Source organism: Pelmatolapia mariae, linkage group LG20 (genome assembly GCF_036321145.2).
Source record: "Pelmatolapia mariae isolate MD_Pm_ZW linkage group LG20, Pm_UMD_F_2, whole genome shotgun sequence".
NCBI classification, from domain to species: Eukaryota; Metazoa; Chordata; class Actinopteri; order Cichliformes; family Cichlidae; genus Pelmatolapia; species Pelmatolapia mariae.
This window is the reverse complement of record NC_086244.1, coordinates 26,929,946-26,946,764: the sequence shown is the minus strand read 5'-3', so window position 1 is coordinate 26,946,764 and position 16,819 is coordinate 26,929,946. Positions and strand designations below refer to the sequence as shown.

At 38.4% G+C, this 16,819-nt stretch overlaps 2 protein-coding genes across 12 annotated transcripts in view; both read left to right on the top strand.

The window, feature by feature from the left end:
* Positions 1-269: 269 nt before the first annotated feature.
* On the top strand, positions 270-12,175 carry phf8 (PHD finger protein 8). The gene is made up of 22 exons (XM_063463712.1): positions 270-580; positions 1,156-1,440; positions 1,599-1,684; positions 1,789-1,915; positions 3,995-4,155; positions 4,270-4,411; positions 4,519-4,705; positions 4,825-4,987; positions 5,540-5,627; positions 5,913-6,019; positions 6,126-6,217; positions 7,074-7,163; positions 7,274-7,555; positions 7,664-7,746; positions 7,837-8,006; positions 8,207-8,292; positions 8,535-8,656; positions 8,955-9,286; positions 9,376-9,471; positions 9,553-9,662; positions 9,746-10,106; positions 10,203-12,175. The coding sequence occupies exons 2-22, from the start codon at positions 1,343-1,345 to the stop codon at positions 10,289-10,291; spliced, it is 3,072 nt and encodes a 1,023-aa protein (XP_063319782.1). The 5' UTR covers positions 270-580; positions 1,156-1,342; the 3' UTR covers positions 10,292-12,175.
* Positions 12,176-12,401: 226 nt separating this feature from the next.
* huwe1 (HECT, UBA and WWE domain containing E3 ubiquitin protein ligase 1) overlaps positions 12,402-16,819 on the top strand; it is a 50,089-nt gene continuing 45,671 nt past the window's right edge. For 9 of the 11 annotated variants that reach the window (XM_063464469.1, XM_063464463.1, XM_063464466.1 and 6 more), the window contains exons 1-2: positions 12,402-12,460; positions 14,439-14,508. The gene's annotated coding sequence lies outside the window, so the exon portion shown is untranslated. Of the gene's footprint in view, positions 12,461-14,438; positions 14,509-16,217; positions 16,289-16,462; positions 16,496-16,819 lie in introns of those variants that run through there. The other 2 variants (XM_063464460.1, XM_063464462.1) reach the window with 2 other exon arrangements.

Genomic DNA, 16,819 nt, shown 5'->3' with positions numbered 1-16,819 from the left:
CCGTTTCAAATTATAGTTTGTATTCTGACTGACATAAAGTGTGAAGGGAAAAGAGATCAAAAAATAAAATTAAACGTTATGAGAGTGTGCAGTTATTTGACAAATCGTATGTACTCGCATGCTGATAATTATGTAGTACATTTCTGTTTCTATGAGATGACGGCAAAAATACACGTCTGCAGCGTCTCCTGACGCATAGAACTGAATTTCCGCACCGTAACGTAGTTTCCTGAACGCAACTCAATTTTTGACTGTCTACAACTTTATTGTCCCCGCCACGGCAGACAACGACGAACAACGGTCTGACGTTACTATCTTTGAAATGGCGTCGATGCAGTTAAATACGATGTTATTTGTTATTGTTTTGTTAGGTTAGGTCGCATCGTGCTACAATTTTCTGGTCCATTGTGAATTTCTGGACCTGGCCTTTATATTTGGGCATTACAAAGTTGATAAGCAAAAATGTGGTGAAGCAAATTGTTAATAATTTACGTTGCATAATAAGGCCGCAGCTAACCCCGAGCTTGCGTAGGGATTACAACGGCTTTTCAATAGTTGGCCCAGCCGCAGCTACATTTTGGTGAGTTGCTATCGTGGAAAGAAAAATCCAAACGTCTTAACCAGCAACAACGTTTTCCTGGCTGAAATATACCAGCTGCATCAGATACATATAAGGGTTCATTCACGCTTCGTAGCTACTTTTGCTTAAGTTAACATCTTGGCAAATAATTTTCTTCTCTAACTACATCGCTTGCTAACGCGGCTAACGTTAGCGTTAGCTTACTTGCTGTATGTATAAGTGCGTTGATAAAGCTAGCAGCACAACATTCACTATGCATAGAGTGTTTACAAACGGAGCTAACGTTAGCGTTAACAGCTGTTGAGCAGAAGCGATCTTGAATTTTCGTCCGAGATGAGTCTGAGCTTATCTGCAAAGATTAGTATTTGACCAATATGCACCGATACTTATTAATTCATGTACCACCGAAACAAAATGCTGATCATTCAAGTAAACGACTAAACTTATTCGTTATGACAGGAACAGGATTTATATGTTGCTCTAATCAGCTCCCTACTAGCGAGTGTGGGGTCATTATGGTGAGCTGCTAACAAGTTTTGTTTTGTTTTTCTTTTTTTCCCCCTTTATTTTAACAGGTTTTCAAGTAAACCTCTGGACATGTGCATCAAGTAGAAGAATCTGAACGTGAAGTGACAGATTTCACCAGCCTTACCATTAATACATAAATAATCATTCCTTTTGTTGATTAATTAGTCTCTCCTCACTCGTTTCCATTAGATTTGAAAATATTTTACATAAATATCTTGTACAAACACACTGAACATGGCATCAGTGCCCGTGTATTGTCTGTGTCGTCTGCCATATGATGTGACACGCTTCATGATAGAGTGCGACATTTGTCAAGACTGGTTTCATGGAAGGTAGGATGTTTTCGTGATTTGACCCACTTTATTAGATTTATTATGTGGTTACATCTGTTGTCTTCACTGTAAAATTTCTGTGTCTATATTGGGTAATGGAGCCATTCATTGTTTATACAGATATTCTTTGTTTTGATATAAGTATGCTTTTTGTGTAGCTGTGTTGGAGTAGAGGAAGACAAAGCAGCTGAGATTGACCTGTACCACTGCCCCAACTGTCAGGTCACTCATGGGCCTTCTGTTAGTAAGTTATCATTTCTTAAGTAAAACTCTCAGGGTTGGTGTTATTATTAGTTGACTTTTTCATAGGAATGTACAGGTTGAAAACTGTTTTCTCCATTTTCTTAGTGCGCAAACGCCGGGGAGGCAATAAGCAAGTAGATGGAGGTGCCGCTGGAGGAAGAGACCCAAGTAAGCCTGTTAAGACAGGGAGCGCACAGTTTGTTAGGGAGCTACGGAGCCGAACCTTCCCGAAGTAAGTCTCACCTGCCAAGTTTGAAGAAAATCATGGTTTGTAGTGTGTTTTTCACATTGTAAGAACTTAATGTACTATTGCTGTTATAATATCCTGGCAACTAATTTCTTAGTCAACTAAACAAAGAAAAAAAATGTTGCACATAATACTACAAACACACAAGAAGAAGAAAAACACTTAAACCAATGTTAAATATGATATGAAAACGTTACTTCAAAACATGTTCACGTTTTATTAAAATGTGACAAATTAACATCCGAAAAACAAATAAACAGCGACTGAAAAGTGTGATACACTGTGCCATGCATAATGAATTCCCTGGCCATCCAATAGATGTAATCTCTCCAGCGTGTTCCAGGTCTACTCCATGGCTGGCCAGAACACCTTACCCTAGAGAAGCCCGCCTTAACTGGCTCCTTTCAATGTGGAGGAGGAGCAGCTCTACTCTTAGCCCCTCCCGAATGAACTCCTCACCTTATCGCTGAGGAAAAGCCTTTCCACACCTATGAGAAAGCTCATTTTCGCAGCTTGTTCTCACCTTTATATAACTAGAAATAATAGTGTTGACAAAAAAATCAGGCAAAGATTAACAGATTAATGGTGTTTAATGACGATGCTACATCTGGTGGCAGATGGCTGCATAACATTTAGGACACAACAATTTACCAGCATTTAAAATGTAAAACAATTAGATAGTAGGGCTGGGCCATATCATACCGTTCACGGTAATACCGGTATAATGTTGGGCAACGATAAGAAAATGAAATATCGCGATAGAATATGGGTAAAACGCGCATGCGCAGTGCCTTTGTTTTCATACGCATATGGCGGAAAAAGCATGGCGGCGACAGAGAATGAGAAGGGCGAAAGCGGATCGTTGAATGAAACGGATGAACCAGAATTGGTTTGTAAAAATGCTGCAACTTCAGTGGTGTGGAACTGGTTAAGCTTTCGTCTGTCAGATACACAACAAAGCACTATTTTTGGTAGAGCATGCTAGCGGACCGTCGTTATTACCGTGTTTTTTGGAAAATACGGCACACTTAAAATTAATCCTTTGATTTTTCTGAAAATCGACAGTGCCCCTTATAATCCCGTGTGCCTTATGTATGAATTCTGGTTGTGTTTACTGACCTCGAAACGATTTTATGTGGTACACGGTGCTCGAAAATCTGTCAAATGTTTTAGTACGACTTTGCTAAGCTACGAACCCGCACCGCTTGATGGATTGTCGGAGCATTACAGCTATCGTAGGCAGGAGCCTCGCGGAGTGATACGTACTGTGCTTTAACATAATATTACCGTATTGTGTGTGTATAACCTCTTTTTAAGTTTTGTGGATATTATACATGGTTATGCTGAGGATATGTCGGCCAATTTCCACTGGAAATGCCTTTTGGTTAAACTGTCAGCAAGGAATTTGCATTTGCACTGTTAAATTTTTATATAACTTTAATGCACATAAAAAACAGCTGCTTGTTTAAGTGAAAATACATTGATGTTTTTTGGGGGTTTTTTGCACTAATAAAGTTGTGGAGTTGTAAAGTATTTTGTCAAGTGTAAATTATATCGTCAGTTATATCGTTATCGCAAATTTTCAAATGTATATTGTGATAAATATTTTTGGTCATATCGCCCTGCTCTATTAGATAGATTATAGTGACAGCTAGTTGTCTGGTTGACTAGTTGCTAACATCCCAAATACATTGCTATTAAAGTTGATTGCATTACATTCTACTGGTCTTTATCTAACACTGGTCTTGAAACCGGTTGGTGAACCAGCAACACCGACTACTGACTGAATAAATATTATAATTTCAGGAATTTAGTGGTTGCTGGTTTTTGCAAGGACTTTAGGTTGCCAGCCAGTCGCTAGTCCTCTGTGTATGTGTGTGTGTTAGTAAGGGAGACTGGTGTTATAATTATTACTGCTTACTCCATGTGTCACTATTTTAGTTAGCATCCTGGATTTTTGATCTTTAATGTAATAACACTGTAAAGCACTCTGTCCTATTATTGTTTTTTTGTTTTTTTTCTTGTGATCAGAGTGAAAACGTACTTTTTGTTTTTCTGTGACAGTGCGGATGAAATATTGTTAAAGCCTTCAGGGGCCCAACTTACAGTTGAGTTTCTGGAGGAGCATTCATTCAGTGTACCTGTCATGGTTCTGCGGCGGGATGGCCTGGGTATGACCCTACCTCCATCATCATTTGGCGTCAGTGATGTGGAGCACTACATTGGTAAAGTTTTGATACATTTACAATCTAAATTATGGTTAGGTTGTGTTTTTGTAATAGGTAAATTCGTTTTTGTTTGCTTTGTTTTCTGAAACCTGTGTATTTTGTTAAATTCAGGTTCGGATAAAGAGATTGATGTAATTGATGTTTCACGCCAGTGTGATCTGAAGATGCGTTTGGGCGACTTTGTTGAGTACTACAACAGCCCCAACAGAGACAGGGTCCTCAATGTCATCAGCCTGGAGTTCTCTGAGACCAGGTATGAAAAGACAGTCAGTCATTCTACTAAATATACGTTTAAGTAACACATTGTCGTTACTGGTGTGGAGTTTTGAAGACTAAATAAAAGTTTTGAACTTATCTTAGACTGTCAAACCTGGTGGAGACTCCTAAGATTGTGAGGAAACTTTCCTGGGTGGAAAACCTCTGGCCTGAAGAGTCTGTTTTTGAGCGTCCCAATGTGCAAAAGTACTGCCTAATGGGAGTGAAGGATAGCTACACAGACTTCCATATTGACTTTGGAGGCACCTCAGTATGGTACCATGTCCTCAGGGTAAGTGGAGGAATTTTAATTGTTTCAAAGGTTTCTGTTCACATTCATTTTTTTTTGTTTGTGTTTTAAATGAATAGTTTTGCATCTTTTTAAAAGCTTCCCTTATTGTGCTTACTCAGGGTGAGAAAATCTTCTATTTAATTTCCCCCACCCCTGCCAACCTGGCACTTTTTGAGCGATGGAGTTCATCATCTAACCAGAATGAGATGTTCTTTGGGGACCAGGTTGACATGTGCTATAAGTGTTCAGTCAAACAGGGAAACACCTTGTTCATACCAACAGGTAAGCACTAGGGTAATTCTTTTTGTTAGAGCAGAGTTTTGTTTTGTCAGATATCTCTTACATTAACTCAGCTACAATATGAATATCAGGCATTTCATCTGGTTTCTACATGGGCATACATGATGACAACACAAAAAAGCCGTAGAAAATAATTAAAGTAGAAACTGTCTATGTTTCTGTGGCGGAGTCTTGTTTCTACCAAGTATATTGCAACAATTCAGCTTATAGTTCAATATCCAAACAGAGGTCGAACAGCTTTTAAAAGTTACCAGTGAAGAAGAAGAGTGATTGGTGTGGATCCTTTCTCTCTTTGATTTAGATTATGAAAGCAATAACATGCCACAAAATGTTTTGTGAGCAGTAAAGATTACAATGGTGTTTACAACACTGTTTTTGTGTATGCACCATAATGCCTAAGCTACATTTTTATATTTATACACTCTTATATTTATACACAGTTGTGTAAAAGCCTTGTTTTAGAGAGACGAGCCAAAGCTGAGAGAAAATGATCTGCTTATAGTGTGGATTTTTATTTATTTATTTTTTAACCAGGGTGGATTCATGCTGTGCTCACTCCAGTGGACTGCCTGGCTTTTGGAGGAAACTTCTTGCATAGTCTCAACATTGACATGCAGTTGCGGTTAGTTTTTTGATAAACTTATGTATGTTAAGTATATTTAATTGAGCATAATTGTATTCCTTTTGACTGAAATGTTGAAATGTCAGTGTTTAGACATGGCGGACGAAGGAACTTGCACCCTTAATTGTTGTGGTTCCTCACTTCTTGTTCCTCAAGCCTGAAGTTCTGTATTTGGTTAAAATTACTGTACTTGTGGGTTGTTGTTGTTTTTTTTTTTTTTCTTGTCTGCAGAGATATTTTAACCTGGTGGCAATAAATAACTTTTTGTGCTGTGGTATTGTTTAGGGCATATGAAATAGAGAAGAGACTAAGCACAGCAGACTTGTTCAAATTTCCCAACTTTGAGACTGTGTGCTGGTATGTAGGAAAGCACCTTCTTGATACTTTCAGAGGTAAGGGCTTTGGCTTTTATTATGTTTTTATTTGAACTACTTGACTGGTCTGTGTTTGCTGTTAATAATTGTTGTATTGTTAACTTTGTGGTGTTTGGTCTGACAGGTTTGAGAGAAAATCGCAGGCATCCTGCCACTTACCTGGTTCATGGGGCGAAGGCCCTAAACAATGCCTTCCGCAGCTGGACCCGCAAAGAGGTAAAACCTTAAACATTTGCAATGTAATGTCCCATTTTAGTCCTGGTTTTACTGATTCTCTTATTGCTTGGTTTATTTCCCTTCTAAAGTTGACTTTGAAATATGGGAAGTTTTTTTAAAAAATTATTATTGTTTTGGCCCAGAGAATGCTACTGATTGGAGCAGAAATACAGCTCTACAATTGTTTTAATACATTAACTTTAATGCAGTAAAATCTATAGTGTCATAAATGATTACATAAAAGTTACTGCATGGTATTTTTCTTGTTTAAAAGCAAAACATTAAATTGCAGCAATGCTGTTAAGAAAACTGCTAATTTGGGATGTGTTTTTATTTGCTCCCTAGCGAAGAGTTAAATGAGAAAATCAGTGCCACTTTCATGTCTGTCTCTGTCAGATGGCCATAAACTGCTTATACCTCTGAAGCTTGTTTGTTTAATCAGTGTAGAAATGACGTCCTGTGGCTTTGCCACAGTGTTATGTCTGTTATGTCTTGGTTCTGAGCACTTGCCAGACAACCAGCAGAGACTCCAGGAAGTTACCGATCACTGACAGGAAATACTGCTGCATGACCAAAGTCATTACACTAATCTTACCCCTCGGCAGCCATCATGGCATTGCCCTCAGGCTCTGAGCCCGTAACTTTTCCTTGTAACATCATTTGTGTAACTGTAGAGTCTGATGTAGTGACATTTCTACAGTAAAATGATATATGGCCATTTCCCCATTGTGACAGTTTGTAATGTGTGAAATAATGATAAGAATAATAATCATAGTAACATAAAAAGAGCATAGTATCACTTGTAGCTTTGGAAAATGTTGTAAGGACATGACTGATGATTATCTCCTACACTCAGGCTTTAGCAGAGCATGAAGTGGAGATTCCAGAAACCATCAATACTCAGGCGCTGGTGAAGGACCTGGCCAAGGAGATTCGTCTGGTAGAGGTAAATGAAATCACTGAAAGCTTGTTTTAATTCTACAAATGTTAATGTTTAAATGTTTTTCTTACTCTTTCTGTGTTTTAATGATTTTAAAAAATAATCTGTTTTTTCAGGATATCTTTCAACAAAACATTGGCCGCACTGGTCCTCAGTTTCCTGGTTCGCCACTCTCCAAAGCTCCCCTCACCACCTCTCAGAATTCAGGACGCCCACCTGGAAAAAAGAAAGGGCCCAAGCCCAAGGAAATGACAGGGGGTGTTGGGCCCCCAGGAACCAAAAAGAAGAGTCAAAAGGGACTACTTAAAGCAGAAGCAGGAGAACTCGATCTGATTGAGATCCACACCAAACATACACTCAAGAAATTTCAACCTGGAAAGTCGAAACACAAGAACAAGGTATGATGTTTGCAGATGGTTGTGATGATAATGGGAATGCTTATCCAGCATTTTCAGTGAACAAGTTTCATTTTCATATATCCTTATAGTGATGATCTCTCTTTGCAGTTGGAGTTACCATTAGAGGAGTTTGAAGGGAAGATAAATAAAAGCAAGCTGAAACTCGTGTTGACCAATGGAAAAATTCAAGGGTAAGCTTTACAGCCATTTCAAGGGTTCCTGTTGGTTCTGTGATCTTACTACAGGTTGATGTGTTTACCTGCTGTTTTTTCTGGCTTCAGTAAGAAGGATGGCAGCAGTAATGGTGCAGGAAGTGCTGGAAACTACAAACATCTTGCGACGGAGGGATCCAGTCTGTCCGACTTGGAGTCTGAGGATGAGTTGCAGATTGATGAGACCCCACCTCCACGACGGAAGACAGCTGGACTGAGTAAGAAGAAGAAGCTGAGTGGTAAGTGTATTATGCATTCTTGAACGAAACATATACATGTGTTTAATCTGTTCATTCATTTATTCATCTATTGCAAGTAAAATTTATCATACTTCAGTAAAGCTGTTTGAATGCTGGGACTAATAACAAAATGTGGTTTCTAATATAATTCAGTAGTAGTTTCAAAGCTGTAATTTAATAGTGTTAAAATGTACCTTCAGGTCTTCCTAGAAAGCTGCCCAGAGCCAAACCCTGCTCTGACCCTAATCGCATCAGAGAGCCCGGAGAAGTTGACTTTGACATTGAGGTGAGATTATTATTGAAACGCCCAATGTGTTCTTTACTTATAACAGTCAGAAAAGGTCAGTCCCAAAGATTTAAAGAAACTATTCACTACACTATAATTAATGTTTCATAAATTAGAGCGGCTCGCTTATATTGATTTTGTTATCCCCTGCTGAGCAAACAAAAGCTTTATTTCATAAGACAAGCCATGGAGTGTTGACAAGAACTTGATGTTCAGTTTTTAAACAATTGATGTGGCTTTAGGAGGACTACACCACTGATGAAGAGGCACTGGCTGCTCATGGAGTGAAGGGTGGTGCAGGGGGCATTCTGGACTTACTGAAGGCTAGCAAGCAAGTGGCAGGCTTGGACTCTACAGCAATCGGGTAAGATTGCCTGGATCATCTGTGTGTTGGTACTATTAATTGTACAAATAATATATTATAATATATTATATTACAAATAATCGTAATAAAATGGTACTGTGTGAAGCTGTGCAGCTGAAACACCCAGAAAACTTGTATACCTTTGTCAAGAGTGGAGGCGGGTGAAAATGACTCATATTGTTGATGAAGTAATCTTGAAAACCTTTGTTTTACAAATTTGCAATGGGTTTGGGGTCCCACTTTGTGTAAGAGTTTTATATTGCGAGGTGATTAGTGATGAGCTGTGTACTTTTCTCAGTGAGGAAGCCCCAGCCTCTCCCAGCACTCGTGATGCCATTCAAGGGATGCTCTCCATGGCCAACCCCCCTTCGTCATCCTCCTCCTCATCCTCTTCATCTCCTTTGTCTATATCTGGAGGCCTGACAGAAGGATTAGGGGTCGTCAAGGAAAAGGGTGGCAAGGCTGTATGGGTGACAGGAGGGGTCAAAAAGACAGCAAATTCTGAGAAGAAACCTGTCATTCAGCGACCTGGAAAACGTCCAATTAAACGACCAGCCCGTCACCTTAGTGACGAGGAAAGTCCAGATGAACAGGAGACTCTGGGAACTTGTTTTAAAGATTCAGACTATGGTGAGCAGTACAACTTTGATGAATTTTCCTGATCAAGCCAAAATTTAATTATGATCATTTTTTTTTAATTATTTATTTATTTTTTTAAGTTTACCCATCCTTGGAATCTGATGAGGAGGATCACACCAACAAGACTAAGATGAAGCGGAAGAAGAACTGGGATGACACACCATGGAGTCCAAAAGGTAAACATAGCAGAAGGATCGATCAAATTCTTTTTTAGCTTTCTTATGTTTAGTCACTCAATAACTTATTTTCATATACAGCCAGGGTGATGCCCACCCTTCCCAAACAGGATCGTCCAGCCAGGGAAGGGGCTAGAGTTGCCTCTGTAGAAACTGGCCTTGCTGCAGCTGCTGCCAAGCTGGCACAACAAGTGAGTGGGGGGGAACTAATAAAAAAAATCTTGTCTTCTAATATTCCTTGGAAAAGATGAAAACTTTGTTGTTTGTGATTCAGGAGCAGCAAAAGCCTGCTAAAAGGAAGTACACGAAAAAGCAGCGTCCCCCTGCTCCTGTCATCACTCCACCTCCTGTTCAGACCGAGCCAGCCCCACCCTCTCCAGCACCTGCCCCAGAGTCTGCAGCAGACGTCAGCCCAGACAGAAGAGTGGATTATTACTCTGCTAGTCTGTTGGACCATGAATATACAGCAGGACCAGGACCTTTTGGCTCAGGAGGACCTAGAGGCAGTGGAGCCATGGCTCCGGGTGTATTTCTTACATCAAGAAGACCTTCCCTGTCTCCACAAAATAGCAGCTCTCACTCCGGTGCATCCCCTGCAGGTTTATCCAGTCAGGGCACAACAGGAGTTGGTCAAGGTGAGCATAAACTTGAGTAAACTTAATTATGACAGCATAATTTCATATTTTATGAAGTTTATTTGTTTTTAATGTTTCCCTTATACCTTGATTTAGGGAAACGTCCAAAGAAAGGACTTGCGACTGCAAAACAGAGACTTGGGAAAATCCTGAAAATTCACCGCAATGGCAAACTTCTCTTGTGAGAGGTGTTGGAAATGTGGCTGAAGACTTGAAGAATGAGAATGAAGAAAAGACCTGAAGTAGGTCTGAAGGAAAAAGAGACAGTAATCTATATTTTTTACTCCAGATAAATTTGTTTACTGTTTTTACTCGTTACCGAACCTCACAAAAAAAATTCTTGTCCTACACCAGTTACTCTGCCCAGTTCTGCTCACCCTCATCTGCATAAAGGTATTTTCAGAAGCACATATGTGGCTTTAAGTGAATCACTGTAATGTGCTGGACAAGCACTTAACGTGGTAATTAACTGTTAATTACCACCTATTTGACATCGCATTTGAATTTCAGAATGTCAGGTGGACATTGATTTAAAGTGGTAATTGACAAAGGCAAATGGTTTCTTTTGTTTAGGCCATTTTAGAGGTTGTATTTATGTTTGTACTATCCATCGTACATTTTTTTTTCTTTTTTTAAAGGGAAAGAAAACAGTTAATGTGATATTTGTATAGGCCCCTTTCCCATGCAGAAGATCCATTGGTGCAAATACTGACAGAGTTGTAGTATTATTTTTGTTTAATTTCCTTTTTACCGAATTTTAACTACAATAAAAGTTGTACAAAACTCAAGTGTGTGCATATAATATGCGACATGTATTAATTCTTTTTGAGAAATTTGCCCCTGATGTTTGTATAGAACATAGATCTCCATATATTGTAGCTCTACCTATGAAAGCTGACATGCTAGACTAATGCCAGGACTTACCACCATTATTCTATTTATTCTTTTCATATTTATTTAACAGGGCAGAACTTTTGCCATCTCTTATCCTGTTTTAATGTTGTATGTTTTTACAACCTCATCTTCTTGGTCCCTACGTCAAGTATTTTCAACCACTTTATGCCTGTACAAAAACTGTAGCCATTGCTTTGTTGTCACTGTAAATACTTGTAATATTTGTAATTAATATAGCTGCTTAAATGCAGAACAATTTTAGACTTAAAAACAAACAAACAAAAAAAAGGTTCCTGCATGTTGCCGTAAATTGCGCCCCAGATGTTAGCAGGACTCTTGGGTCAGAAATAGAAATGTGTTTTTGTATCACAGAATGTACTAGTCCTAAAATGTTGGCAGAGATGTAGATTTAACTTTGTGAAGGTGCAGGACATGAGTTGATATGTAAATATATGTTGTAATTTAAATTCTTTTATAGTTCAAAAACTTTCAGATCTTTCGTAACATGACTTGTACATTATACATTGCTGTATTTGGGAAATATCTGAAATAGTTCTTTTTTATATTTGTATGCAGTAACTCTCATGCTAAGTCCATGTTGTCTTGTTAGTGTTATTGGAAGCGTGCTGGAAAATGCCCTTGTTAAATTTCATCCATTTAGTTTTATATTAATTATTGTTGATTTTCACTCTTGTGTTGGTGTGAACTGTGCATTTTAAACATGATGTGTTTTAAATACGACCAGGAAAAGATAAAATATACCTTGGGCAAAATTTCTTTTTTTCTTTGAGTTTATTTGATGATTGCTGAGTCACCAAAGCACTACCGGTGGGTCTTCTGATTTCTCATGTCTGCTGGAGAACCAAGGTGTCAGTGCATTCATGAAGGTGTCATTTAGGAACGTTTTTGAATACACAAACAAGGAATGTTGTGTTGTATTAAAAACATCTACACTTAATGATTTTTTTTCCAATAAAAGTACAGTTTCATTAATTGTAGAGATTAGCAACCTACTTGGGTATTTTTAATAAAGGGTGTTAACATATTTTCTCATGGTTTTTTGATCTATGAATTACTGTACTATCATTATTTTAACATCTTAACATCCCACAGTTTAATTTTAGGGTTGAATACATTTGTTAATACAATGTCCAGTCTTTATTCCAAAAATGTCAGTGAGTTTGAATGCACTTTGATATTAAACTATATTTTTCAGAAAGCCTGAAGACTTTTGCTGTGTGCTTTCGTTTGCACATTTAATTAAAAAGTCGAGACTGGAAATACCATTTACTTCCAATCTGAAATGCCTTAGCATTTGTTTTTGTTTTGTGTTGTTTTTTTTAATAGCAATTACAAGGGAGTGCCCTGTGTAAACGCAACAGCAGGTATTCTCGCGAGAACCAAACTGCCCTACCACTCGTTAGTGCAAGATGGAGAAGCAAATGTAACACGCATTCGAGGTAGGCAGAAAGACTTATTCTAAAGTGTTGACACGGGGTTTAGCAAAGCGGTGACGGACGTCTATCGTCCGTAAATTGCTGATTGCTTCTCGTCACGGGATCCGAGCCACCAAAATAGTGTATTTTTAATGGTAATGTATGCGTCTTTTGCAGTGTAAACCGCCATTTTTAATTTAGCCGTGATCCCATGGATAGAGCATTGTGCGGACTCGGAGCCCTCACGGCTAGCCGATTAGCTCGCGCGAAACCCTCAAACACAGAAGCCGCACACTTAACACGCAGAGTCATGTTCACTGTGTGTGGGTATTTGCACCTCTGTGCAAGTAATTCAAAGCCAGTTTTCTCCCTCTGTTGCGGCTTGTTCTCTTGGGGGGAATGAAGACAACTTGAGTCAAAGTGTGTGTTGCAGATTGACTTTTCGTGATGTGCTAACGTTAGCCGTCAAAGCTGAATTAAAGCCGAAGTAGCAAATGTTAGCCAAAAGTGCTAGTAAACCTAGCTAACATCAGATGACTAGCTGTTAACTTTGTCTACGTTAGCGCCACTACTGACTTAGCTTTAACTGCGTAGCAAGCTACTTAAACAACACTTAGAAACAATGGGATAGGAGCTGAATGAACACGCTTTCAACTTGGAGCTAACTCAGTTAACTTGGGAGTGATAATAGCCTTTACTTCACTTTGTATTTCGGATGATGACTTCAACATTCCATAATGTCAGCAGCTATAAATGCTGCAGGTTGGTTTTAGATTAAATGTGCGTTCATCGGTAGAATCAGCATGATTTCGTCAAAGAAAATATTGCACTCGGCTACATTTGCAAATGTTATTTATCCTTTATTTATAACTTTATTTATAAATGTGATGCCGGTGAGTCTCACTATCTCATTTACAAGAGAGACCTGTTTCAGACAGCAGCAGCATATACAAGTCTTGAGATCAAGCGGTGATACCACTTGGTGAAAACATACCGAGCTGCTGAAATGTGAATATTTGTTACCTGTCAGATTCCCACCATCTCATCATACTCTTAATCGCTGTTAATTGTGATGGTATGACAAAGAAGTAGACCACTTCTCCGTCATTGGCTTAAATCTCCCCTGAGTGCCTCATGGGTTTTTGTATTCTTTATTACTGAATCAAACTATTGCCGGGATAATTCATTTATGCCAGGCCTCAGCTCGCTCATTAAAGGTGATCAGCTTATTAAAGTATAAAAAAGTTTAAAAGTGGAGATGTGACAAGTTTTTCTGCAAATATTTTAATGTACTTTAAAATCTGGGTAATTAGGGTAATTCTGTTCAGTGATATGGAGGTTGTGATATTAAAGTACCATATGATTTAATGAGAGGGATTGCCGAAATGGAAATTGTTTTATGCGGACTACTACTCTCTCTCATGGATTTTTCATAAATAAAGTTCTGTTTGGTTGGCATAAATAAGGCATGCACATCAACAGCAAGTCTGTGCTGAACATTGTAGTTTAATGGCAGACAAATAAGTTGAACTTGAGAAAATTTTAAACAGTAAGGATCTGTTGATTGTAGTCCATGTTTACAGAAAAAAAAACTCCCATAGCAGTTATGCACACTGTCCAATTAGTAACAAGATATCAAAGAATTCAGTTTGTTTAAAAATAATGACTTAAGGAAGATACAGATAAGTTAGAAATGTCATTCACATGTGCAAAACCACATACATCCTGAAACCTATGTATAAAAGGAAACTGTTAAGGCCCCAAAGTTAGAAAACTGGAGGTACAGCCCTGTTTCAGAGTTTAAGTGAAACAGAAATAAGTTAAGTGTTTAACTATATTTAATTTTACAAAGTAGAAAATCTTTCAGTTTTAATGAAATTCTTCCTGAAACAGTGACATGACGGACGTTTGGAGAAATAGAGATGGTGTTTCAAGTGTCCAAGCAGTTCCATTTTCTTTTCTTCATTCAAAACTAATTTCATTGTTTGTCATATGTTTTCAGATTGTGTAAAGAAACAGCATAGTAAATCAATGATGAGAAAGGTGGAACCACTGAACCAGATCAGATTCTGGTGAGTACTGCCCCCCCTCCCCCCCCCCCCCTTCTTTTTTCTGCTTTGACTGAACTGAGCTGGCAATGCACACTATACATGAAGAATATACCTGCAGGGATAAATTGATGTAACAACTTAATATCTGTATCAGTCGATTTTTGCATCGCCTGTTGGCAAATAAGATGGCATTCAGAGATGGCAGTAGTTGATGTTTATCTGTTGTGTTAGAGGAGATTTCCACGGGCTAAATGCTTTGGTAGTTTGAAGGGCTGAACGACATAAAAACAGTTCAGTATTTTTTTTAAATAATGATTTCTTTGTCTTCATATGGCACAAAAAGCAGAGTAAATGTCAAAAACAAAACATGCCCTATAGCCATTGGCAGAGTTTTGGCACATTCCAGTTTGCAATAAGAAGAAGAGGAGCAAGGTATTTCTGACAGTAAACACTTTGGTGTATTTGAAATATTTTTCTGCAACTCAAACTAGCAGAAGTTATTGAAATTCCTAAATAAAAAAATGTGACCTTCTTTTCTGGTTCCATGTGGTTATATCTGTCTAACCAGATGGTCTTGGTGAGATTTACTGTGATTTCTATTTTTCAGCCATTGTTCAGCTCTGAACAACTGGGCTCAGTGACAGTGTTTGTGCTGCTCATCATACCCAAATATTAATTTAGGGAAAAACCATAACCTCTCACAGGGTGTGTGGAGCTTTTGGAAACTTTTTTGTTTTATGTCTGTGCTGTAATCAATATTGGCAGACATCCATATTTATAATAAAAAAAACCTGTAAATACTATTTTAAATAATCACCAATATACAACCAATGTCAGTAAAATATCCACTGATATTGCAATAAAATATTTAAAACAAAAACATCCTTTAAGATAATGCCTAGATGTGGCAGGGGTTTAATTTAGTCCCCACTCATTTTGTATACTTTGAATTTGCCTATCAATAAATAATGTATGAATAATTCAGATTAATTTGGTAAACAAATATAGTGCCAAAAGAAAACAATGCTTCCTTTTTTCCCCTTTTCTTCTTTTTTTTAATGACACTGAATTTTGTTGAATTAGGCATATGAAGAAAACTACACTTAAATCATATAAGCTATAATGTAGCACTGGGTAACTGAGCAAGGTCAGTTGGTGTTCTAACATCAGTATGTTAGCTCTTAAAGGTTTGAATTAAGTACTTGCTTACTTCATCAGAGAAGTCTTACACACATAATGCAACAGTGAGTAATCTTAAAAAAATATCAATCGAACTAGACAATTAGCAACCTCTAAGCTTATTTAGCTGAAATAAAGTGTATACTCCTGACTTGTCCAGGTTTCGTAAACAGGCTTTTAAAAATTCTGATTTATTTATTTTGTAAATATTCATGGATCAAATACCTAAAGTTGTTTTGATGCAATGTGCTTGTGTTTTTCTAAGCGTTCACGGTGTCTAGCACAATATTTTGATACACATGTAAGTTCGTATGAATATGTCGGCGCTTACGCTGGTGTACCTGGTATGCTTTCATGAAAATAACTTGAAGAACTGTGTCGACTTAATATGATAAGATGTTTTGGTGGTGCATCCCACAGAGGGCCCATTGCCCCGTTATAAATACGCACTGCATCGATACAGACAGCAGTGGCTTCTCATTCCCAGCCGTAGCGTTATTCACTTTTTGCACACTACCCACACTCATCATGACTGTGCCAAGAGCTAGTGCCTATGTGCTATGGAAACAGGCGGGGATACTGTAATACTCCGGACGGACGAACAAACTTCTTAATTGATTCGGTAGTCAATTTTCCCTTCTGCAAACTAAAAACAAAACTCGCAGTGTCACGTTAGACCAGTCCGACAATGATTCAGCGAGTTGTTCTGCGTTTCTGCTCACTGCTCAACTAACGGTAGCTAGCTCGCTAGCTAGCGCGTGCAACGACTGTAGCTTTAGAGTCAGGAACTCCGAGCCTAAGAAAAAAAAAGTCACGTTAGTGTTTCCAGGTATTTTGCACACATTCATCTCTTTGTCGCTAGTCACCGAGTTGTTTACAGATTCATCTTAACTGGAGTAGGGCCAGCACAGAACTAGGGAGTGCGGGCTCCTTTTTGCGGCCTGTGCAGCCCCGACCTAAATTAGTCAAGAGTCAGGTCAGGACAGGATGGTGAATCTGTAAGGTCTGGTTTGACAGCTGTGCCACAAATGGTCCTAGCGGTTTGAATTTTGTTTAGTTACATTGTGAATGGTTATCGCTGATGACACGCATGACTTGATTATGACTTGGCTGACTTTTTAAAAAACGTTTGGTGACTTAGAATTTCAGAGGA